Source organism: Eublepharis macularius, chromosome 1 (assembly GCF_028583425.1).
Source record: "Eublepharis macularius isolate TG4126 chromosome 1, MPM_Emac_v1.0, whole genome shotgun sequence".
In the NCBI taxonomy this organism is placed as follows: Eukaryota; Metazoa; Chordata; class Lepidosauria; order Squamata; family Eublepharidae; genus Eublepharis; species Eublepharis macularius.
In genome coordinates this window covers 184189098-184210115 of record NC_072790.1, presented here as the reverse complement: position 1 = coordinate 184210115, position 21018 = coordinate 184189098, and the positions used below count along the sequence as shown (strand labels likewise).

Genomic DNA, 21018 nt, shown 5'->3' with positions numbered 1-21018 from the left:
AGTATGCCTAATTTAAAATAAACCATCGTTTCTTTTTTTCTGCTACTGCTACCAGACAAGGCTGTTGTTTTTGTTAGCAATGGCATGCTTCTTATAGCTGTGCTCTCATAATATTAAGAAAGATTAATTGTTCTCTGTAGAGAGTATGGTCTCTAATGAAACGTGTTGATTGAGTTTGTTTTCCTCCTGATAATGCCTAACATGCTAAAAGAGTTATCTAATGTCCTATCTTAGGGTTTTGAACCAAGAGGAACTACAATAGGACAGAGGCTAGTCACATGGAATAATATGGTGAAAAACACAGGCTACAAAGCAACATTAGCAAATTACCCTTTTAAATATGCAGATGAACAAGCAAAAAGGTAGAGATTTTCAATCATTCTATCCTGTCATTGTCTTGCAATGATTATTTGCATATTGTTTAGCCTAATATGTGAACGAAGTATGCAAGCTTTATAAAATTTCCTACTATTAAACAAAAAAATAGCTTTTTACATTTTGTATCTGGTTCTCTCTTAATTAAAAACTGTTCAGTGTTAATAAGCATTTACTGTGATATAAACATTATTTTGACTGGGAGTCATAAGAATTCTCATTTTCTTAAAGAATCTTACTTCATCCAGGTATAAAAGTTAAAAATATGTAAGAGGACTGTGTTAACACCTCCCTCTAGAGTAACTGACCCAGCCCCCCATTCTGTCTGTTTTGAGATTACATCATTTTAGTTCACTTTTAATAATGGAAGGCAAATCTTGGAAATAACGGGTTTATTTTTGATTCAGATACTTTATAAATATTTGGCTTTTCTAGTTATTATTACGGTGCATGTTTTCCCTTTGTGCCTTTATTATTGAAGCTAAAATTAAAGTTAAAAATGCATAACTGGTTTTGCCTCTATACATTAACAGTAAGTGTTCTCTCTTAGTCATCGAGATGATAGACGGTCAGAGGATCACTATGAAAGAGAGAGAAGGGAAGCGGACTGGAATTTCCACAAGGACAGCTTTTTTTGTGACATTCCAAGTGAGTAAGTAAAAGTTAAGGAGTTGCAGCAAACAACTCCCTGGATACCAAAACAACTGTGGTATTATGTACATGATTGTTTGAAAATTTGAGAAATTTGAACTAATTAATTTTTAGCCACTTTCTCTCTCTTCCTCCATTTTTAGAAGTCATTGCTTTCAATCTGGGATAATAAAGGGACATTGAACATTATATTTAATTAAAACACTCATTAGGTTAATTGTTCCTATAGTTGTGACATTTAACATTTACAGCTTCTTTTTCACTGGGAGGAAATACATAAGCATATCTTCTTTCTGAAAAAAATTCATGGTGATCTATTGGCCCTTCCTTGCCAGCTTCTGGTTTGGGTATGGAAAGAAACCACCTCTTCCTAAACCCTATTTCTCACTGAAGTAAAATGGTGATGGAGTTCTTCCATCTTCCAGATTGCACAAGCCTAATATGAATTTGGGTCAAGCTGGATTTTATTGTTCTAAGAGCCCTAGTCACTACACTTCTATTGGGAAAGCAGGAGAGGTGGGCTTGTAGACCCCAAGCCTGAATGCTGGGTAGCTGCAAATTTTTTCTTCCAGCAACGCCCCCCCCCAAAAAAAACTTTCTGGAACAGGCAAAAGATCTCAAGGCTTGAAAGAGCGCTTACAGAATATATATCTTACTTGCGACCAACACTGGTGAATAATCATGGTTGCTAGAATAAATGGGAGAGTCATGGTATTATGTTTCCTCTCTTCATCTCAACAAGGAATTGGTTTAGCTCTACTAAGTTAGGATTCCATATAATATCTGACCTATATTATAAGAATGTTGCAGGTATTTCAATATTCTAAAATACTCTTGACAATGAGTGTCTGTTGAATTTATAAATGTTCTTGGAAACAAGTTTCTGCACATTCATAAAGCACAAAAATGCTTTAAATGCCTTTTTACTTAGGTTATATTAAGGCCATTGGCTATAATTCTATACTGAAAACAGACTCTGATATCTTCAGTCCATAGTGATAAAGTAGTATACAAATCTGTGATATTGGCATTTTTAATATATGTATCAATCATTTTCAGGTGATCGCTATTCGCGAGTAGTATTTACATCAGTAGATGGTGAGAACTTGTGGAATTTACCTGCCATAAAATCAATGTGCAATGTAGATAATTTGAGGGTAAGTGAATGTATTTATCTTGATAGGAAAAATATATATTTCAAACTTTTGACTGTGTCCTTTGCAGCCAGTAAATGGCTATTGGCAGACAGACATTAAAGAACGCAGAACTAAGTTTGCTTTTTCAGCGATAAGGAGGCAGCTATGTGAACCATTCTCAAGCCTAACATTGCTGTCTCTTTTCTCCAACGTTTCCTGTACTGAAGAATGCTTTGTGGAGAGGGGAGAGGTTACCTAATAGATCTGTGTTTCTTGTTTTCTGAAACTAGTCCAGAAAGTGTATCATTGTCCATTTTAATTCACCTTGAAGTAGTTTTTCAGCATATATGGAGTGCAACTCTTGGGCAATTGCTTATGATTGCGACTCCTAAATAATAATAGGTTGGCACTTGGCACACCATACAAACACCTATAATATTACTGTATAAATACCAAAAGTAATTCAGTCCAAATCATGGTGTTTGATTCCTCTTCAGAACACAAAGGGGATGAAAGAAGACACTTTGCTCCTGATTTCTCTGATCAGAAGAGAATGTTTTCCATCACCAGAATAGCTTAGGCCTGTTAACAAAATTTTCCCTAAAATATTAAAAGTAGCCTCTGGGGTTAGTTTTTTTTTTGCATGTGTTAGAAGTTAACATTTCATATAGTCGAGACTATAGTCTGGTTTTAACTAATGAACCTTAACTGGTGCAAGCTTTGCACTGAAGTTAAGAACATATGTTTATGTTGTATATCTGTGATGATACCTAAGTCTGTCATTCTGCAAAAGCACAGTGATTTGTATGTTTTGACAGTTGCTGGAGCCACAGATGTTGATAATCTCAAGTATATGGCAAACAGTTTGAGCTATAAGGTAGACAGGGCTGGCTAGAGGCAAGGTTTTCATGAGATGTGTAGGACTGATATACTTCCCTGTCCTGCCCACCCCCCATTTAAGATAATATAAAGAAAATAGGGAAGGGTGGTTGTTTAGCTTAGTGGAAGGCCCTTTGGACAAAAATTGTTGAAAGCTGCAAGTTCAAATAGATGTTTTCAGTTCTCTCAATAAAAAAATTTAATTTTGATGTTAGTTTCTGATTATCACTTTCCATTGGCATCTGAAAACCTTAATTCCAAATAATAAAACCTATCAAAAGTTTACAAAATAACAGGGTATTTTAAAATTGACCATTGTAAAAGAAAATACAATTTTACATAAGCAGTTGCGCAGCTTTCCGGCACTGGTCTAATTTACTTGGTGTAAAGGGAATGAATTTAAACTCTCAGGTTTTAGAGCTGAGAATAAATATGTTCAGTAGGTCCTTTTTACACACTGAACACCCAGGATCCCAAAGAGAATCCATACTTCTCTGACCTGCACTGCCAGAAGTCACAGCCTCTGAGGTAGGTGATGATGTAAGTTCCATCCAAAGCCACAGAATTCTTGGAGTGCTTATCATGTTGAAGGCCATGAAGGCCAGCTAGTTCTGTGATTGATTTGAACATGATGTTTGGATTGTGAGCATGGAGGAAGGGAGGAAACAATTTGCCTGGGGCCCTCAACAGCCTTGTTGTGGTAGCACATAACCAACTGAGCTGATTGCCTTGACAACAAGAGCAACACTTAGGGTGAAGCTGACGATGAATTTCTCTCAAGAAAATTCAGTAATTCAGTATAGGAGAGCCACTTCCACAGTTTGTTCTCCTATATTTGACAGAGGAAGGAAAGTGGAACAAGGTGAACATCTGCTTCATTATTAAAAGAGTTTTCTAGGAGGGATAATCCTTGTATACATAGGTGAAAAAGATCTCGCAAGTACCCCCTCTCGCTGCCTCTCCTTGCACACTAATTTCCCCAGCTCACAAAGAGACCTTCCATTTGGGGTAACAGTTCTATCCTGCTGTTTAAATAGAGGGCTGTCTATTACAAAGGTTCTCAGTCACAGTGTAATCTGAAAAATAATATGAGGAAACCTAGTCGGTTTTATAGAACCATGTTTAACTTCTTGGCTGTTCAAGCAGTGTATGTGGTGGTGATGAAAGTTTGTTAGGTTTAGAAAATCAGTGCTCCCCACCTGCAAACCTCTGGCCCTTTGAACTGTTGCTGTATTAACTGTTAAAGGAAGTTGATGTCTTCTGTGGCCTTTATCTTAAACTTTCTTCAAAGGCTGCTAGCCAGTTTGGTGTAGTGGTTAAGAGTTGGCAGGACCATAATTTGGAGAACTGGATTTGATTCCCCACTCCTCCGCTGGAAGCCAGATGAGTGACCCAGGGTCAGTCACAGCTTCTCAGAGCTCTCTCAGCCCCACCCACCTCACAGGGTGATTATTGTGGGGATAATGATAATTAAATTAGTAAACCGCTCTGAGCGGGCATTAAGTTGTCCTGATGGGTGGTATATAAATCGAATGCTGTTGTTATTGTTACATCTTTCTTTAATTTGCGTTCTTTTAAAGGTTCCACTTCTATTTGTCTTGAAATAAATAAGTAAATGGAAACAAATCTATCTACTTTTGGGTTTTAATGGAAGCTCTTGTTATACATTTTTAACATTACATACCATTCAAACACAAATTGTCTTGGGCCTATTGTCTCAACTTTAGCTATCTGGTTTTCTTGTGTTCATCTTCGTTCTTCTGTGCCTCCACACATGGGACTGCGCAGGCGCAGCCCAGCCGCCGGAAGATTCTTTATTGCTTTTTGAGCTCCAAAGGGGCCGTTGGTCGCGCGCCTCAGCGACCATTTCCCGCCCAAACGGTCACATGCTCTAACAGCGACCAACGGCCCCTTCCCTCAGTTCTCTTCTTGCCGCCGCTTGAAATGAACATCTGCTTCGCAGCTCCGTGCTTATTAGTGAAGGATTGATTATTTCGGTATTTACTCGGATTTTGACTTGACGTACTCTTCTTCTGACTGATTTGGACGGATTTCGGACTCGGTGTGTATTGACTTGGACTGTTATTTGACGACGTGTATTGCCTTAATCCCTAAATGGCCTCTAAGGCCTTATTCAAGCACTGTGCTCAGTGCCAAATGAAGATGGCCCAGACCGATGGGCATGATCTGTGCCTGTTTTGCCTTGGGGAGGGTCATAATGTCCCAGCTTGTAAAATCTGCCAGAAGTTTACCCATAAGGCCAGACAAGAGAGGTCTGCGCGCTTAAAGGCGTCATTGTGGCAGAAAGTGCTGGATGGAGAGGAAACTCCCAGACCCCCTTTGGTGGCGGGGAAAACTCCGTTGTCCTCCCCAAAGGCTAGCCACCCCTCTACTCCTGCCGAAAGGCACTCTGGAGTGGGTTCAGTGGCGTCTGCTAAGTCGGTGTCGACATTTCGACTCGCAAGTAAAGCAGCCTCAAGAGCGGGGTCGCAGGTGGCGATGTCCCCGAAATCGCCCAGAGGGCCGGCGTCGTCAAAATCAGATCTGAAGAAATCGGCTTCGGGATCGGATCCAAAAGTATTGGATCCTACCACTATGTCGACTCCGACACCGGATCCGAAGTCTACCGCGGTTCCAAGACCAGGGACTGCTGGAAAAAAATCGGCTTCGGATCCGAGGGCCAGCTCGGAACTGTCATCGAAGAAGCCGAAGAAATCCAAGCATTGGCACTCTCGGTCCCCAAGGCGCAAGTCAGCAGATGAGGTTGTGCTGGTATCTCCACACATGCCTTTGCCTCATCTAAATTCTCTGAACCATTCTGCTCTGAAGGATGAGGTGCCGGATCCGGGTGCATTTGTGGTGGTCTCAAGTGAACATCGTTCCCTGTCATCGGAACCTATCCCAGCTGCCCCTTGTCGGAGCCGATGCGCAACCAGGGAGCCGTCCCCTGCGTCTCCAGCTTCTTCCACTCGGAGTCGACGCCGTTTCTCCGATGTGGAAAGCGTTGGTTCCGAGCGTTCCTTGGCATCACGACACCGGCAGGCCTCCTATATTCCACCTGCATACCATTGCCAATGGAAGGGGGCCCCTGCGGAGTATGACTCCTCGGATCCGAGGCCATCAACATCTAGGCAGTGTGAGTGGCTACCTCCACCGTTTCCAACAGACGAGGTGTCGGCCCCTGCTTCTGATGAAGAGGAAGCTGATGTTGACTACGAGTATCGCTCTGAGTCGTTGTCGGAACCTTCTCCGGATGACAATGTGGGCCCAAGTATGAGTTCCCCATATGAGGACCTCCGTATCTACGCTGACCAGATGGCCCGTATGGCAAAGGCGTTGGAGATTGATATTTCTTCAGCCATGCCTAAGACGAAGGACAAGCTCCTGTGTCGCATCTACGGTGACAACCCAGCTACGGTGGGTTTCTCTATGTTGGAGGGCGTGGAGGAGATAGTGGAGAAGGTGTGGAAGGTGCCTTCAGATCTGCCAGCTACATCAAAGTGGATTGAGCAGATGTACAAAATCAAGCAAGGCACGTGGCAATCCCTTATCAAACATCCTCCACCATCATCCTTGATTGCTGAGGAGATCCAGCACCGACAGTCTGGCTCTTCTTCCGCCCCGCCAGATAAAGAGGGAAGAAAGATCGATGCCATGGGCAGGCGCCAGTATTCCATCTCGGCACTGGCCCTCTGTATAGCCAACTACCAAATCATCATGGCTGGCTATCAGTTGTACCTGTGGGAGAAGCTGGCATCTTATGTCTCTGACTTGCCTGCAGATAAGAAGGCAGTGGTGTCCCTGCTGCAGAATGAAGCCATTCGCCTTTCAAAACAGCAGATGAATGCGGGAAGCCATGCAGCTGATACTGCTGCCCGTGGTATGTCAGCAGCGGTGATCTTGAGAAGGCACTCTTGGCTCCGGTCAATGGCTCTCCCACAAGAGGTGAAAACAACGATCGAGAATCTACCATTTGAGGGAGGTTCATTGTTTTCAAGCACCACGGATGAGGCGTTGAAAAAGGAGGAGGATAGGCAGACGGCTCGGTCGTTGGGAGTGACCTCTGCAGACAGGTCTGCGTTTAAGCCACGATACCCTACGAGATACAACCCGTATCAGTAAGGTGGAAGATACCAGCAACATCCTTACTTCCAGCAATACCCTGCTTCTCAACGCCATTACACTCCTGCACAGCAACCCAAGAGGCGTAGGCCTTTTAAGCCCCGTCCGTCTCAGCCTCCTGCTCAGCAAAAATATCTGCAAGGAGCAGGGAGGCAATTCTGACAGAATGAACCAATCATAGCCCTGACTTTCTTGGACAGGTTGAAGCCTTTCCTATTTGAATGGGAGTCAATAACATCTGACTCATGGATCTTAACAATTGTAAACAAGGGATATGGGCTGGAATTCACTGAACTGCCTATGTGTATCTCGCCATCAAGGGCTGTGAATAATACCATGGTTGAGCTAGAGGAGGAGATCATATCTCTCTTGGCCAAGGGTGCTGTGGAGGAGGTGGCATACGAGGAGTCTGAGAAAGGCTTTTTTTCTCGTTTCTTCCTGGTCCCCAAAAAAGATGGGGGTTTACGTCCCATTCTAGATTTAAGGGGTCTTAATGCTTTTCTAAGAGTGACAAAGTTTAAGATGGTCACACTGTCTGCTGTAATTTCCTTGCTAAAGAAAGGGAATTGGTTTGCTGTCCTTGACTTGAAGGATGCCTAGTTCCATGTTGGAATACTAGAGGAGCACAGAAAGTTTCTGGGCTTCGTTTACGAGCGAAGGGTGTTCCGGTATAGGGTGCTTCCCTTTGGCGTGTCCACAGCGCCACGAGTATTTACCAAGTGTGTGGCGCCTGTGGTATCCTTCCTTCGAGAGGAAGGCTGTACCATCTTTCCCTACCTCGATGATTGGCTCATCGTGGCAGATTCTGAAGCTAGGCTTTTGCAAGATGTGGAATTAGTACTGAGCACTTGCAAACGTTTGGGTCTGCTGGTAGATTTTGATAAATCAAAACTGGTACCCGGCCGTAAGGTCTCTTACATTGGTGCAGTATTAGACTCAGTAGTGGGTAAGGACTACTTCCGCAGGAAAGAGCTAGGTCTCTAAAGGGATTGATTTCCAGGTTTAAAAGAAATCGTTTCCAATCTGTGCACATGATACAATGCTTACTGGGTCATATGGCAGCTGCTACCTCAGTAGTACCCTTTGCGAGACTGCGTATGCGTCCGCTTCAAAATTGGTTTGTGCGGAGGTACAATGCTTTGCAGCACCCCCCATCTCTCAAATTCTCCATACCCAGGGTCATATTATCCTTGCTTGATTGGTGGCTGCCAGATGACAACTTGTTTAAGGGAACCCTGTTTGGCTACCTGCATCCAGAGGTTACAGTGACCACAGATGCATCCTTGCAAGGATGGGGGGCCTATTGTGGTGCTGTATGTGTACAAGATGTATGGTCAGAGAGGGAAAGAAAACTGCATATTAACATTCTTGAATTAAGAGCTATTCGTTTTGCACTTGTGTCCCTTGCAGCTCTTCTGCAGAACCGTCAGGTGTTGGTGCAGACGGACAACACGGCTGCCATGTATTACCTAAACCAGCAAGGGGGCACAGCATCTATGATTCTCTGCAGGGAGGCCACGCTCATTTGGGAATGGGCGATCCAGAATGGTGTGATGCTTCGGGCTATACACGTAGCGGGGTCAGACAATGCTCGAGCAGACACCCTCAGCAGATGACATTCCACATGTTGGACCACGAGTGGGAACTAAACATAAAGTACATTGGGCCGAACTTCCAAATGTGGGGCCAACTGCACATAGATGTGTTTGCAACGTCAGCAAACACCAAGGCCCAGATATTTTGTTCAAGGGCGGGGAGCGACCCCCTCTCTATTGGGGATGCCTTCCAATTTACATGGACCCACAGGTTGCACTATATGTTTCCACCTTTCCCGCTAATACCAAGGGTGTTATGCAAAATAGAGAACGACAATGTAGATTGCATTCTGGTAGCACCCTTCTGGCCAAGGCAGGTGTGGTTCCCCAAACTGTTACAGATGTCTGATCAAACATATGTGAGTCTACCTCCCAGGCAGGATCTTCTGCTGAACGGGAGCTTGTTCCATCACGAGCCCAAGAAGTTGCACCTGTCTGCCTGGCGGATTCTACCCCGCCTGTAACTTATTCTGAGCAAGTGAAGAAAGTCTTGCTAAATGCAAGGAAACTCTCCACTAGACAGACTTACAAAGCTGAGTGGCTTAGATTTGAGACTTGGGCAGTTTCAAAAAAAGTGGTGCCTGTTAGTAGTCCCTTAGGGTTAGTCTTTGACTACTTATGTCATTTGAAAGACCAAGGGCTTAGGGTCACCTCTCTAAAAGTACACCTTGTGGCAATATCCGCATTTCATGATCAGGTTGACGGTTGTACTGTGTTCTCACACCATAAATCTCATAAATTTCTGAAGGGGATGTTTAATCTCTACCCGCCTGTGTCACCACCAGTGCCTCAATGGTCTCTCTCCCTAGTACTATCTAGGTTGATGCTGCCTCCCTTCGAACCTTTGGCTACATGCCCTCTGGACTTGTTGTCCTACAACGTGGCGTTTCTGGTGGCTGTAACGTCTGCCAGAAGGGTTAGCGAGTTAGCAGCACTTAGGGCTGACCCTCCGTTTCTTCGCTTTCATACAAATAGGGTGGTTTTGCGACCATGCCTTAAGTTTCTACCCAAGGTGGTGTCCACCTTCCACCTGTCACAGGAGATCACGTTACCTGTGTTCTTTCCGAATGCATCTACTAAAGGAGAAAAGGCCCTTCACACTTTAGATTTACGGAGGGCCTTGGCCTTTTATTTGGATAGGACAAAGGACTTCCGTAGCAGTCCCCATCTTTTTGTCTGCTTTGGAAGTAAGGACAAGGGTCACAAGGCATCATCCCAAACAGTGTCCCGATGGATAGTGTTGGCCATTACTAAGGCCTATGCTCTGGCCAAGGTGGATTGTCCACTGGGGATCAGTGCTCACTCCACACGGTCTCAGGCAGCTTCGTCAGCACTTATCAGGGGTGTGCCGCTGGTTAACATCTGCAAAGCGGCTACATGGTCATCTGCTGACACGTTTGTAAAGCATTATGCTATGGATGTTAATGCAGAGCAAGATGTTGCTGTAGCCAAGGCTGTCCTCCACTCCTTGTTCTCATAACAATACAATTGAATGCCTTACTCCGATGATGGAGAATAGAACTTTGTATATGTATATATGTATATAGTTTATTGTACAACTTTAATGGTTTTTTAACAAGTTATTTATCTTGTGCTAATATTTTTGGTACATAATAAAATTGAGTTGGATTGCACCCCACCTTCCTTATTGTGCGAAGCTTGGTACTCTCCCATGTGTGGAGGCACAGAAGAACGAAGATGAAAACAGGGTTAACATACCTGTAACTTATGTTCATCGAGTTCTTCTGTGCTGACACACATCCCTCCCTCCTGCCCCGCTGTGAATTCCATTTAAAAAAAAAAAGAAAATTGAAGGTTATGTATGGGATAGCAGCGGCAAGGATGAACTGAGGGAAGGGGCCGTTGGTCGCTGTTAGAGCATGTGACCGTTTGGGCGGGAAACGATCGCTGAGGCGTGCGACCAACAGCCCCTTTGGAGCTCAAAAAGCGATAAAGAATCTTCCGGCGGCTGGCCTGCGCCTGCGCAGTCCCATGTGTGTCAGCACAGAAGAACTCGATGAACATAAGTTACAGGTATGTTAACCCTGTTTTCAGGATTATATCCTAAACTCTAACACACACAAAACATCTTACTCAATAAAATACCAAAGGTTTCTGACATTACCCATCTTGACCTGCAGGGCACATCCACAGGGAAGAATTAGGTTGATTTTAGAGAATATGGGTACACAGTTCACACAGGAAGATAATGGTGATGTTTGCCAGCCAATTTTGGCTTGAATCCACTGAAGTGTTTCTGCAGGTGGAAGGATTTACACTGCTGGAGCATGACTCCCCTTCCCCCCGCAGCCCAATTATGCCCTTAAAAGTCATGTTCTGTGCATAGAAATCCTGCTGTCAGTATAGATGCTGCAATGGACCCAAGTACCGGCTCCTTAGTACTCTGCAATGTACAGGTTTTGTAGGCAGATTGAGCAACGTGGAAAGTGTTCCCCAAGGGCAAGACATTTGAAAATTATGAGATTGTACAAATACACTGGTTTTTTAGATGTCTCCGAATATTTATTTATTTTGTTTGATTTATATCCTGCCCTCCCCTCAAGTAGGCTCAGGGCAAGTCACAACATCATAAAATCATAAATACCACAATTTAAATCCAGTATGTTAGATACCTTAACGGCATTATCCCAGTGGTTCATCTTGACCTAGAATGCCCAGAGTTGCTTCTCTGATGCCTTTTGATGAAGCACCAAAATATAATCGAAGTCTTGAATAGCAGTAATTTTAATACAATGTTTTCTTGTGATATTTTGAGAAGTGGTTTCTGGTTCTCCTTCTAAGTTCTTGCAGCCAATTCATCTTTATATGTAGCAATGGTTGCTTGTGTGTAGCAAACATAGATGGCCTGCAACGTGCTGAAGAACAGCAAATAAGTTTCTTTTTGAATTAAAATAATCTTAGTAGACAATAAACACTTCCTCACAGCTTGCCTTGCCTGTATTCTCCAAGGATAAATTTGGATATGTGCCATGAAGAATAGAGATGACATTCCAGTGTTTCCTTTTATTTAGAAGGCGATTCGTTTTTTTTCCTGAGTTTGTCTGCATGAGTATTGTTATCAGGAAACAATCAAATGTGAATTATCCTGTTTTATGGAATGCTAGGTCATTCTTGTTCTGAAATTGTTTGACAAAATTAAGACTATAGCAATCGCATGAATTTCAAAATCCTGTATTTTTTCAGTCTGTGCTATCAGCAGTTTGCTCAGAATAAGCCCAAGTAATTTCAGTATGACTGAAAAGCTACTTGACTGTTTGAAATTTAACTGTCTTTCAAATGCTTAAGTAGGTATGTAATTGACTCAATATAATTAATCCTGTGATAATATTGGGAATACATAATAGTGATACCAAGCAGGCAATTTGACTATTGAGTTCAAAATACGCATTAGAAGTATTTGATTCTGTGGCATTTCAGGCCCAGATAATAGGGAGAGTGGCTTTTCAAACAGAGTTGTGCTCATGCATCCTCCAGATCTTTAGATATGTGCAGGTATTTTACTTGCATAGATTAGAGAGCTTGTAACCCTATATTGGCATAAATATATGCTAGTGTTGGGGATGGGAGGAGGATTCAACTTTGGACTAGATGCTCTGACCAGTTAGAAAAAGTGGTTAGTAAACAGTTGCCACATGCTTACTGCTCTTCTAGGAGATGTGTATGTGTGAACGAAAATCCTCCAAAGTGTCCTATTATTTGGAGCCTGAGCCTGGCTCAGATTTTGCAAACTGGAGGACATGGCTTACTTTACTTAGTTAAGTCATCTCATTTTGAGTCTTCCTCTTTTCCTACTACCCTCCACTTTTCCTTGCATTATTGTCTTTTCCAATGAACCTTGATGTGAACAAAGTATGTTAGCCTCCATTTCATCATTTTAACTTCTAGGGTGAATTCAGGCTTGATTTGATCTAGAACTCACTTTGTCTTTGTGGCCCTCCCATCTCTTTCTTCTGCACAGCACTGGGTTGCACGTTTCCAGATTTGATTACCTTCCAGTTTACCATAATGTCCAAATACAGGTGCCTCTGTAAACCAGAGTTTGTTTCCCCCTGCAATCTGGGACTGTAAACCTTGGTTGAATCCCAATTTAGCTCCCCATCTTGTGTGGGGAAGCAAATTTCAGTTTGCCTTCTGTATTCAAACATTAGATCTTAATCACATCTGGAGATGTTGTGCACATGAAGAAAGAGGTAGTTGGAGCAGTAAGGGAAGCCCACAAAAAAACCCAAGCAAGCTGTAATGGTGTCAGCTGCTTACAAACCAGTTCATTAGCTTGTCATGAAGTCTGAATGCAGCCACGTTTCAATGTCTCTCTAGCTTTGCACTTTTGTTTTGTACAGTAATTCTGTCTGTCTCTTTATACAGATTCGATCCCATTTTCAGTTTGGTGATCTCTGCCAGAGGACCACTGCTGCTTCTTGCTGTCCCAGCTGGACTCTGGGCAATTATATCGCCATTTTAAACAACAGATCATCCTGTCAAAAAATTGTAGAGAGAGATGTTTCTCACACTCTGAAGCTGCTCCGTACCTGTGCCAAATACTATTACAATGGGACCTTGGGACCAGATTGCTGGGATATGGCAGCCAGGAGGAAGGACCAGCTCAAGTGTACAAATGTGCCTCGTAAATGTACAAAGTACAATGCTGTTTACCAGATCCTCCACTACCTAGTAGACAAAGATTTTCTAAGTCCAAAGACTGTGGATTATGTTTTACCAGCTTTAAAGTATAGCATGCTTTTTTCACCTACAGAGAAAGGAGAGAGCATGATGAGTATCTATTTGGATAACTTTGAGAACTGGAACTCTTCTGATGGAATAACCACCATAACAGGGATAGAGTTTGGAGTAAAGCATAGTTTATTCCAAGACTATCTTTTAATGGATACTGTGTATCCTGCTATAGCCATTGTGATTGTTCTGTTAGTCATGTGCATATATACCAAGTCCATGTTTATCACACTGATGACCATGTTTGCCATAATAAGCTCCTTGATTGTTTCTTACTTTCTTTATCGGGTAGTATTTAATTTTGAGTTTTTCCCCTTTATGAATCTCACTGCACTGATTATTCTTGTGGGTATTGGAGCAGATGATGCTTTTGTACTGTGTGATGTCTGGAGCTACACAAAATTTGACAAGTCTCATGCTGAAACTTCAGAGACAGTGAGCATTACCTTGCAACATGCTGCCCTTTCCATGTTTGTCACCAGTTTTACTACCGCTGCTGCCTTTTATGCCAATTACGTCAACAATATTACAGCAATTCGATGCTTTGGTGTTTATGCTGGCACTGCCATATTGGTGAACTATGTTCTAATGGTAACATGGTTACCTGCAGTCGTCGTGTTACACGAACGGTACCTACTCAATATATTTAGTTGTTTTAGAAAGCCTCAGTCGAGGGTATACAACAACAAAAGCTGCTGGACAACGCTGTGCCAAATGTTCCATAAGTTTGTTTTTGCTTCCTCAGAAGTATCCAGAATCTTTTTTGAAAAAGTGTTGCCATGCATTGTTATCAAGTTTCGCTATGTTTGGTTGGTCTGGTTTTTAGCCTTAACTATTGGCGGAGCATATATTGTGTGTGTGAATCCAAAGATGAAGCTACCTTCATTGGAGCTCTCAGAGTTTCAAGTGTTCAGATCTTCTCACCCATTTGAACGTTACGATGCTGAGTTCAAAAAGCTTTTTATGTTTGAACGTGTCCATCATGGGGAGGAGCTTCATATGCCCATCACTATAATCTGGGGTGTCTCTCCTGAGGATAATGGGGACCCCTTAAATCCTAAAAGCAAAGGAAAGCTAAAACTGGACAGCAGCTTTAATATTGCAAGCCCAGATTCTCAGCTCTGGATTTTAAAGTTCTGCCAAAAGCTAAGGAACCAAACCTTTTTTTATCAAACAGAAGAGCAAGACTTCACAAGCTGCTTCATTGAAACGTTTAAGCAGTGGATGGAAAATCAGGACTGTGATGAGCCAGCACTTTATCCATGCTGCAGCCACTGGAGTTTTCCCTACAAACAGGAGGTTTTTGAATTGTGTATCAAGAGGGCCATCATGGAGCTTGAAAGAAGTACAGGATACCATTTAGACAGCAAAACCCCAGGGCCTCGCTTTGACATAAATGACACCATCAGAGCAGTGGTACTAGAGTTCCAAAGTACCTACCTCTTCACGTTAGCTTATGATAAGATGCATCAGTTTTACAGAGAGGTGGATTCATGGATCTCGGGTGAGCTTAGTTCTGCTCCTGAGGGTCTAAGCAGTGGCTGGTTTGTGAGTAATTTAGAGTTCTATGACCTCCAGGACAGTCTCTCTGATGGTACTTTGATTGCCATGGGTCTTTCAGTTGCCGTTGCATTCAGCGTAATGCTGCTTACAACTTGGAATATAATAATAAGCCTTTATGCAATAGTTTCAATTGCAGGAACCATATTTGTTACTGTTGGGTCACTTGTTCTTCTAGGATGGGAGCTGAATGTATTAGAGTCGGTCACCATTTCTGTTGCTGTTGGCTTATCTGTAGATTTTGCTGTCCACTATGGTGTTGCATACCGCTTAGCTCCTGATCCTGACCGGGAAGGAAAAGTAATCTTCTCCCTAAGCCGCATGGGTTCAGCAATTGCTATGGCAGCACTGACAACGTTTGTTGCTGGAGCAATGATGATGCCATCTACAGTTTTAGCATACACTCAGCTTGGAACCTTTATGATGCTTATCATGTGCATTAGTTGGGCATTTGCAACCTTCTTTTTCCAGTGCATGTGCCGTTGCCTTGGGCCCCAAGGTACTTGTGGCCAGATTCTTCTGCCTAAAAGGCTTCAGTGTAGCGCCTTTTCCCAGGCATTGTCAGGAAAGAAAGATGACAAGGAACAAGATGAAACTCATCCAGTTAACAAATACAGTTTGAATTCCAGAGCTCAAAAAACAGATATGGAGCATGAGCATTATGAGTTACAGCCTCTGGCCTTGCATACTAATCATTGCAATCCATCAGAGAAGAGAACCTATGAAGAAACACACATTTGCTCTGAACTTTTCAATGGTAGACCCTCAGATTTACGTGTTCTTCCCCAGTCAACATACAACAATGAATTCAGCATAAATAATAAAAGTGAATCTGAGTCAGTCATGATGTCTTCTGGGGAACAGAATGCCTCTTGCCAGTTGCTCTCTCAAAATCAACAATGTAATTGCTCAGATAGTTATAAGCATGTGGGCACAAAATGGAACCCACATTCATGCCAACAATTAAATGAAGTTTTTTGCTACCAGTGCTCTCCTTCTTCTGGAAATATGCATATCCAGAGTTCTCTTGTTCCCATAAATTCTCTGCATCATTCTTCTGATACTTATATGAATGCTGTCCAGCATGTCCTCCACTGTAACTGTCTACAGGGCAGATTAAAAAGACCTCCAGTCCAGAATTCACTTCCCAGAAACATTTTTCTACACTCGGTGCAACATTTTCAAGCCCATAGTCTTTCAAACACAGCAGAGAACTTGAGAAATCTTTCAAAGGAAGCAAGTTCATCCCATTTTATTTGCAAAAGTGTTGGCTCTCTGATGAAACCTTGTTGTGAAATAGAGAAAAGTATGCCTGATAATCAAAAAGGGCTCGGTAATAATCGCCGAGCCAAATGGGATGTAATGGTCACTGAAGTAAATGGGAATGAAAATGGGACTTCTGCATTAAAGCAGAACAAGAAAACTGAAACAGAGGGCATTCAGAATACACCACAAACAGTTCTAAATGTAAAGCCTAGTCAGAATGAGTGGGAATTTATAGAGAACAGTACTACAATAGAGGATGGTTTTGAGTCTTGCCCAGATAATTTACAGTATTGTAACAGAACCATAGCAACAAAGTGCAATTCAGTTGAGTGTCATATGCCAAACACTGACGCCCATGTGCCTGCTCTGTTAGCACACCCAGAACTTTCCAATGAAAGTTTGCTAATAAAAACACTATAAGTCTTAAACTTGACAGTTTTGTCTTTCTTTTAAAACAGAGCTTAAAATACTGACACCTGTTCTGGTTTAAAGATACTTGGTTAATAACCACAATGGAATCCATTCAAATGGTACAAAGGGCTCAAATTAGGCTGTATTGGTATTGACAGTAGGTTCTCTTATTGAAAAAGCATTTATTAAGTTACTTCCAGACATCACTTTCTACAGAGTTACATTTTCTGTTGCTTTTGTGAGCAATTGCTTTCACCAGTTTGTGCATTACTTTCTATAAGAACAGCCCTGCTGGATCAGCCCGAGGTCCATCTAGCCCAGCATCCCTCTAGATGCACCCAAGAAGCCCCAAAGCAGGGCAAGTATGCAAAATATTTGGGTATGCATTTCAAAATCCAAATTACATGCAAGTCTCATTAATGAGTGGGGAGCTTAGATCCAGACAAACTAGTTTTCAAACTATTTTTGTGTATTGTAACAAACAATACTTACTGTTTTTCTGTATCCGGCTTGGTAAGATTTTCATGAAACCGTATACATGAGAACCTGGTCCTGTTTATCATTTCATACATATTTAAGTAAGAGGCAAAGAGGGCAAAATGGTCTATTTTTAAATAATGGTCTTAATAGAGGGGAAAAGGGGAAATCATTGGATTTAGATAAGGGATTGTGATGTAACATATATTTATAAAACGAAATTAGCTGTCCTTGGCTGGTGTACAAAACAAAAAAAACATGCACTTTTTGAAGTTTTGTGATTACAGCTAAACACTCAGTAAAACTGCATTTTAATAAATACAACACTTTCTGAAGCATATAAAGGCAAGAAGCTTATAAAGAACATACAAAGAAAGGAGAGGTGGAGCCATAAAGAAAAATTGTGCATTAGCTATATATCTTCTATTTATTTTAAATTTTAACACCCCACTTTTCACCAAAATAAGCAAGATGGCTTACAATCAAAAGATAAAAACAAGATCATAAAACAATCAAAATATAATAGAATTTAAACTAAAAACATAAGCAGCAGCCAAAATCTATATATTAAACATCTGCTTCCATTTGAACCAATCAAATACATCAAGCCCTTGGATAGCATCCACATAAACCAGGTGCTCCAGCTCCAGGCCTGGCCAGTAGTGGATGAGAAGACAATGGGCATTTGTGATGAAAAGAGAAACACTTTCTGCTGGTTAATATGAGACAAAAGACTCTTCTTTTGTCATTTTCAAAGGAGGGCATGAAAACAGTCAAGTATTGGTGAGACAGGATCAAGTTTACATCACTAAAATCTAGTAAATGGTTTTGTTGTTAGATTGTAGTGCCATAAACTCTGTGGTTCACTTACAGAATACTGATAAGTGCTAAATGTCTTAGGTAAAATATTCAGCATCTATATTAGGGGTGTGTTCCCAAAAAACACCCATTGGGTGAAATAAAGGAGGGAACTTGCAGGAAACACTTTCTTCCTGCAAGTTTGTGGAAACAATCAACAAGAGAAGGATTGCTGCTGTGCCACCTGAAGCTTACCGAAGCATTCCAAAGCACTTAGGTAAGCTTTGCTTAGACATTTCCGAATCGCTTCAGCAATGGAAAAGCTGATTTGGAAATGCCAAATCTTTCCAGATTGGACCAAATTCAAGTAAAAAACCTGAATCCCAAACCCGACGTGCACATTCCTAATCTATATCTGTGTAATAAGGGCATCAGTTTCAGTTGTTTGGAGAAGAGAAGTTGAAGAAACAATGGTTATTGTAACACTTATTAAGCACTATATTGCATAGATACTCCTAAATTAAAAGAGTTCTAAATTTAGGGTCTATGTAGGAGAATTTAAAATAAAGAGGGAAATAGCCTAAGGTTTATTTAATTTATTCTCTTTCCAGTACTTCCAACCTTCCACCTCTCAATACAATTCTTAACTCATCCACAGACATCTGGCAAGGCCTCCATATACTTTAGAGTAGGGATATTCCCTTAAAAATATATTTGGAGCATGTCGCATTTTACCAGATGGAAACAATAACTGGTCCATGAAATCTCTCTCTCTCAACATGACATTGGGGGAGAACATTCATGATGTTAACGCCCACTAAGAAGGGATTTTAAGAAATTAACCCCCTAAGGGGGTAAAAAGGAATAAAATGTGTTTTTCCAAAGGGAGACAGCTTCCCTGTGTGGCTGGCAGGCTGCTGCCTGCTTGCGCCTCACCCACTGCCAGCTCGGCCACTCTTCCCTGATTGGGCTAGCCTTTCAAGATTATTTGCATATGCAGCCTGATTGATCCTCACCCTCAACATTCTAAACAGCTTGCAGTTGCTACTGGGAGTCATTGAGTGTGTCCTGAGGTAAAATGCACCTCCCTAAAAGTTCACTCGGGTTGCCAATCTCCCTGTGGTGCCTGGCTTTCCTATGTGGCTGGCAGACTCCTGCCTGCTTGCACCTGCCTCTCTCTGATTGGTCAGCTGTGGAACTCTGTGTTCTGAGGTAAAAATCAGGTCAAGGAAACTACAGACAGTTGAAGAAAGGCGGTAACTGGATTTAAAGTAGTTAAATACCATAGCGAAGCACGCGTATCAAGCTAGTCTCACATATAACAAACCTAAAAAGATTTTGCATTAGTAAAAATATCAAGCAAATGTATTTTTTATAGGAAATGCTTTAGCATTCATTGCAAGAGGTGGATTTTTTTCCAGAGGGTAAATGCGGTTCTCTGCATACATCTCTCTAACTTCCTCCTGCTTCTTTCCCAACTGCCACAAGCATCTGATATTCAGGTCTAGTTCCCTCAGCAGCCTACAAGGATAAAAATTGGTTTCTGGACTCTTCTCCTTCAGATAGTAAGCAGGGAATACTTGATTGAATTCTCTTTTGTACAAAGTGAGAAATGTCTAGCATACAGAAAATTGGCAAGAAGTTGAGAAGGCAGCTAGGCCAGAGTCCAGCAGTTAGTGCAGGGCCTTTTTCTGCATGCAGGAACATTTGAACATGACACAAGCCCAGTCCAGAAGCAGTTTTACCACCACCTCAGTTGTTACAGAGAACTATTAATAGAACTACCGCTAATCAAAATCTGTTGAACAGATTAGTAGCCTCTTTTGCCCAACTCTACCTGGACCAAGAAAATCTTGCAATCTTTTCCAAATCCAGAGAGGGAGAGGCAACGTCTGACTTCCATAGGAAGGTAAATTCTTAACAGCAGCTGATAATCTCTTTGTGAAGGTATGCAAAACATCGAGCTCAGTATTGTTACTCTGACTGGCAGCAGCTCTCCAAAGTCTCAGGTTGAGAAGCTATCCAGAAAAACAGTGTTACAGCTCATAATGGTCAGCTTTCAGAGTAATTACTTTGATCATTATCTGTACAGCATCCTTAGCAAAAAATGCAGACCCATTTTTGGCTTGGCAGCAAGTAAGTATAAGTGAACTTCTCATGCAGCAGGTCTTTTCCATTCCCTCCTTCCTTTTGCAACTCTGCATCATCCATAAAGCAATTCCGGAGGAGGGGTAGGATGTGATTCAAGAAGGGTGATAGCTCTGGTGGTGGGAATCATCAGCAGCCAGTAGCTTCCCTGGCTTTATGCCTACAGGTAGGATTGGATCTTGCCCAATGACCATATAAGTGGACTCAGTGAGAGAACTTCTGATCTCAACAGCAACTTAGGTCTTCAGTTGATAAGTTATGATCCACAGTTGGATCACTCTATAGCAGACCATGGCCTTCCTTTTTCTTTTGCGGTTTCTTTTTAGAGAAGCTATGGGGAGGAAAGGGAAAATGAAATAGAAATAGAAAAAACAGATGCAGAGTGGGGAAGAGGGAAACAGACAATATGGTAAGAACATAAGAGACTCAAGAGTCTGGAAAAGACGGATGCAGCTGCTTTTAACAATATGAACCTTGTGTGTCAGGGCAGTTTGGGGAAGGGCCTGTGATTGTTCACATCTGCTTATTTTCAGAATTCACTGCATTTCATAAATGCAGTCATAAATATCACTTCTAATTTTTATTTTGGAGTGGATACTTAAAATATTAGATGTCTTATGTTTCGCTTATAAGGCTGTGCAAGTGCTTTCAAAGCTCATACAAAGCTTAATTTATTCCTGTGGTGATCTTAGTTTTTCTGAAGACTTTCTCCTAGCCTTGCTTGGAAATCAGTATGATGCTGGGATCCAAGAGAATGAAATGTTTCTGCACCCACACTGCTTGGACATTTTATGAGACCAAGTGGGAAGCCTGTAGCAAACTTTTATACTAGCATACCAGAAGAGGCA

The 21018-nt window shown here is 41.9% G+C and overlaps 1 protein-coding gene across 3 annotated transcripts in view; it reads left to right on the top strand.

Moving 5' to 3' along the window:
• The window catches only part of DISP1 (dispatched RND transporter family member 1), a 197898-nt gene extending 181134 nt beyond the window's left edge, over positions 1-16764 (top strand). For 2 of the 3 annotated variants that reach the window (XM_054983478.1, XM_054983487.1), the window contains exons 5-8: positions 235-362; positions 926-1023; positions 2086-2183; positions 13145-16764. In XM_054983478.1, coding sequence (XP_054839453.1) covers positions 235-362; positions 926-1023; positions 2086-2183; positions 13145-16756 — 3936 coding nt within the window. In that variant the 3' untranslated portion in view covers positions 16757-16764. Of the gene's footprint in view, positions 1-234; positions 363-925; positions 1028-2085; positions 2184-13144 lie in introns of those variants that run through there. The other variant, XM_054983495.1, reaches the window with a different exon arrangement.
• Positions 16765-21018: the final 4254 nt, after the last annotated feature.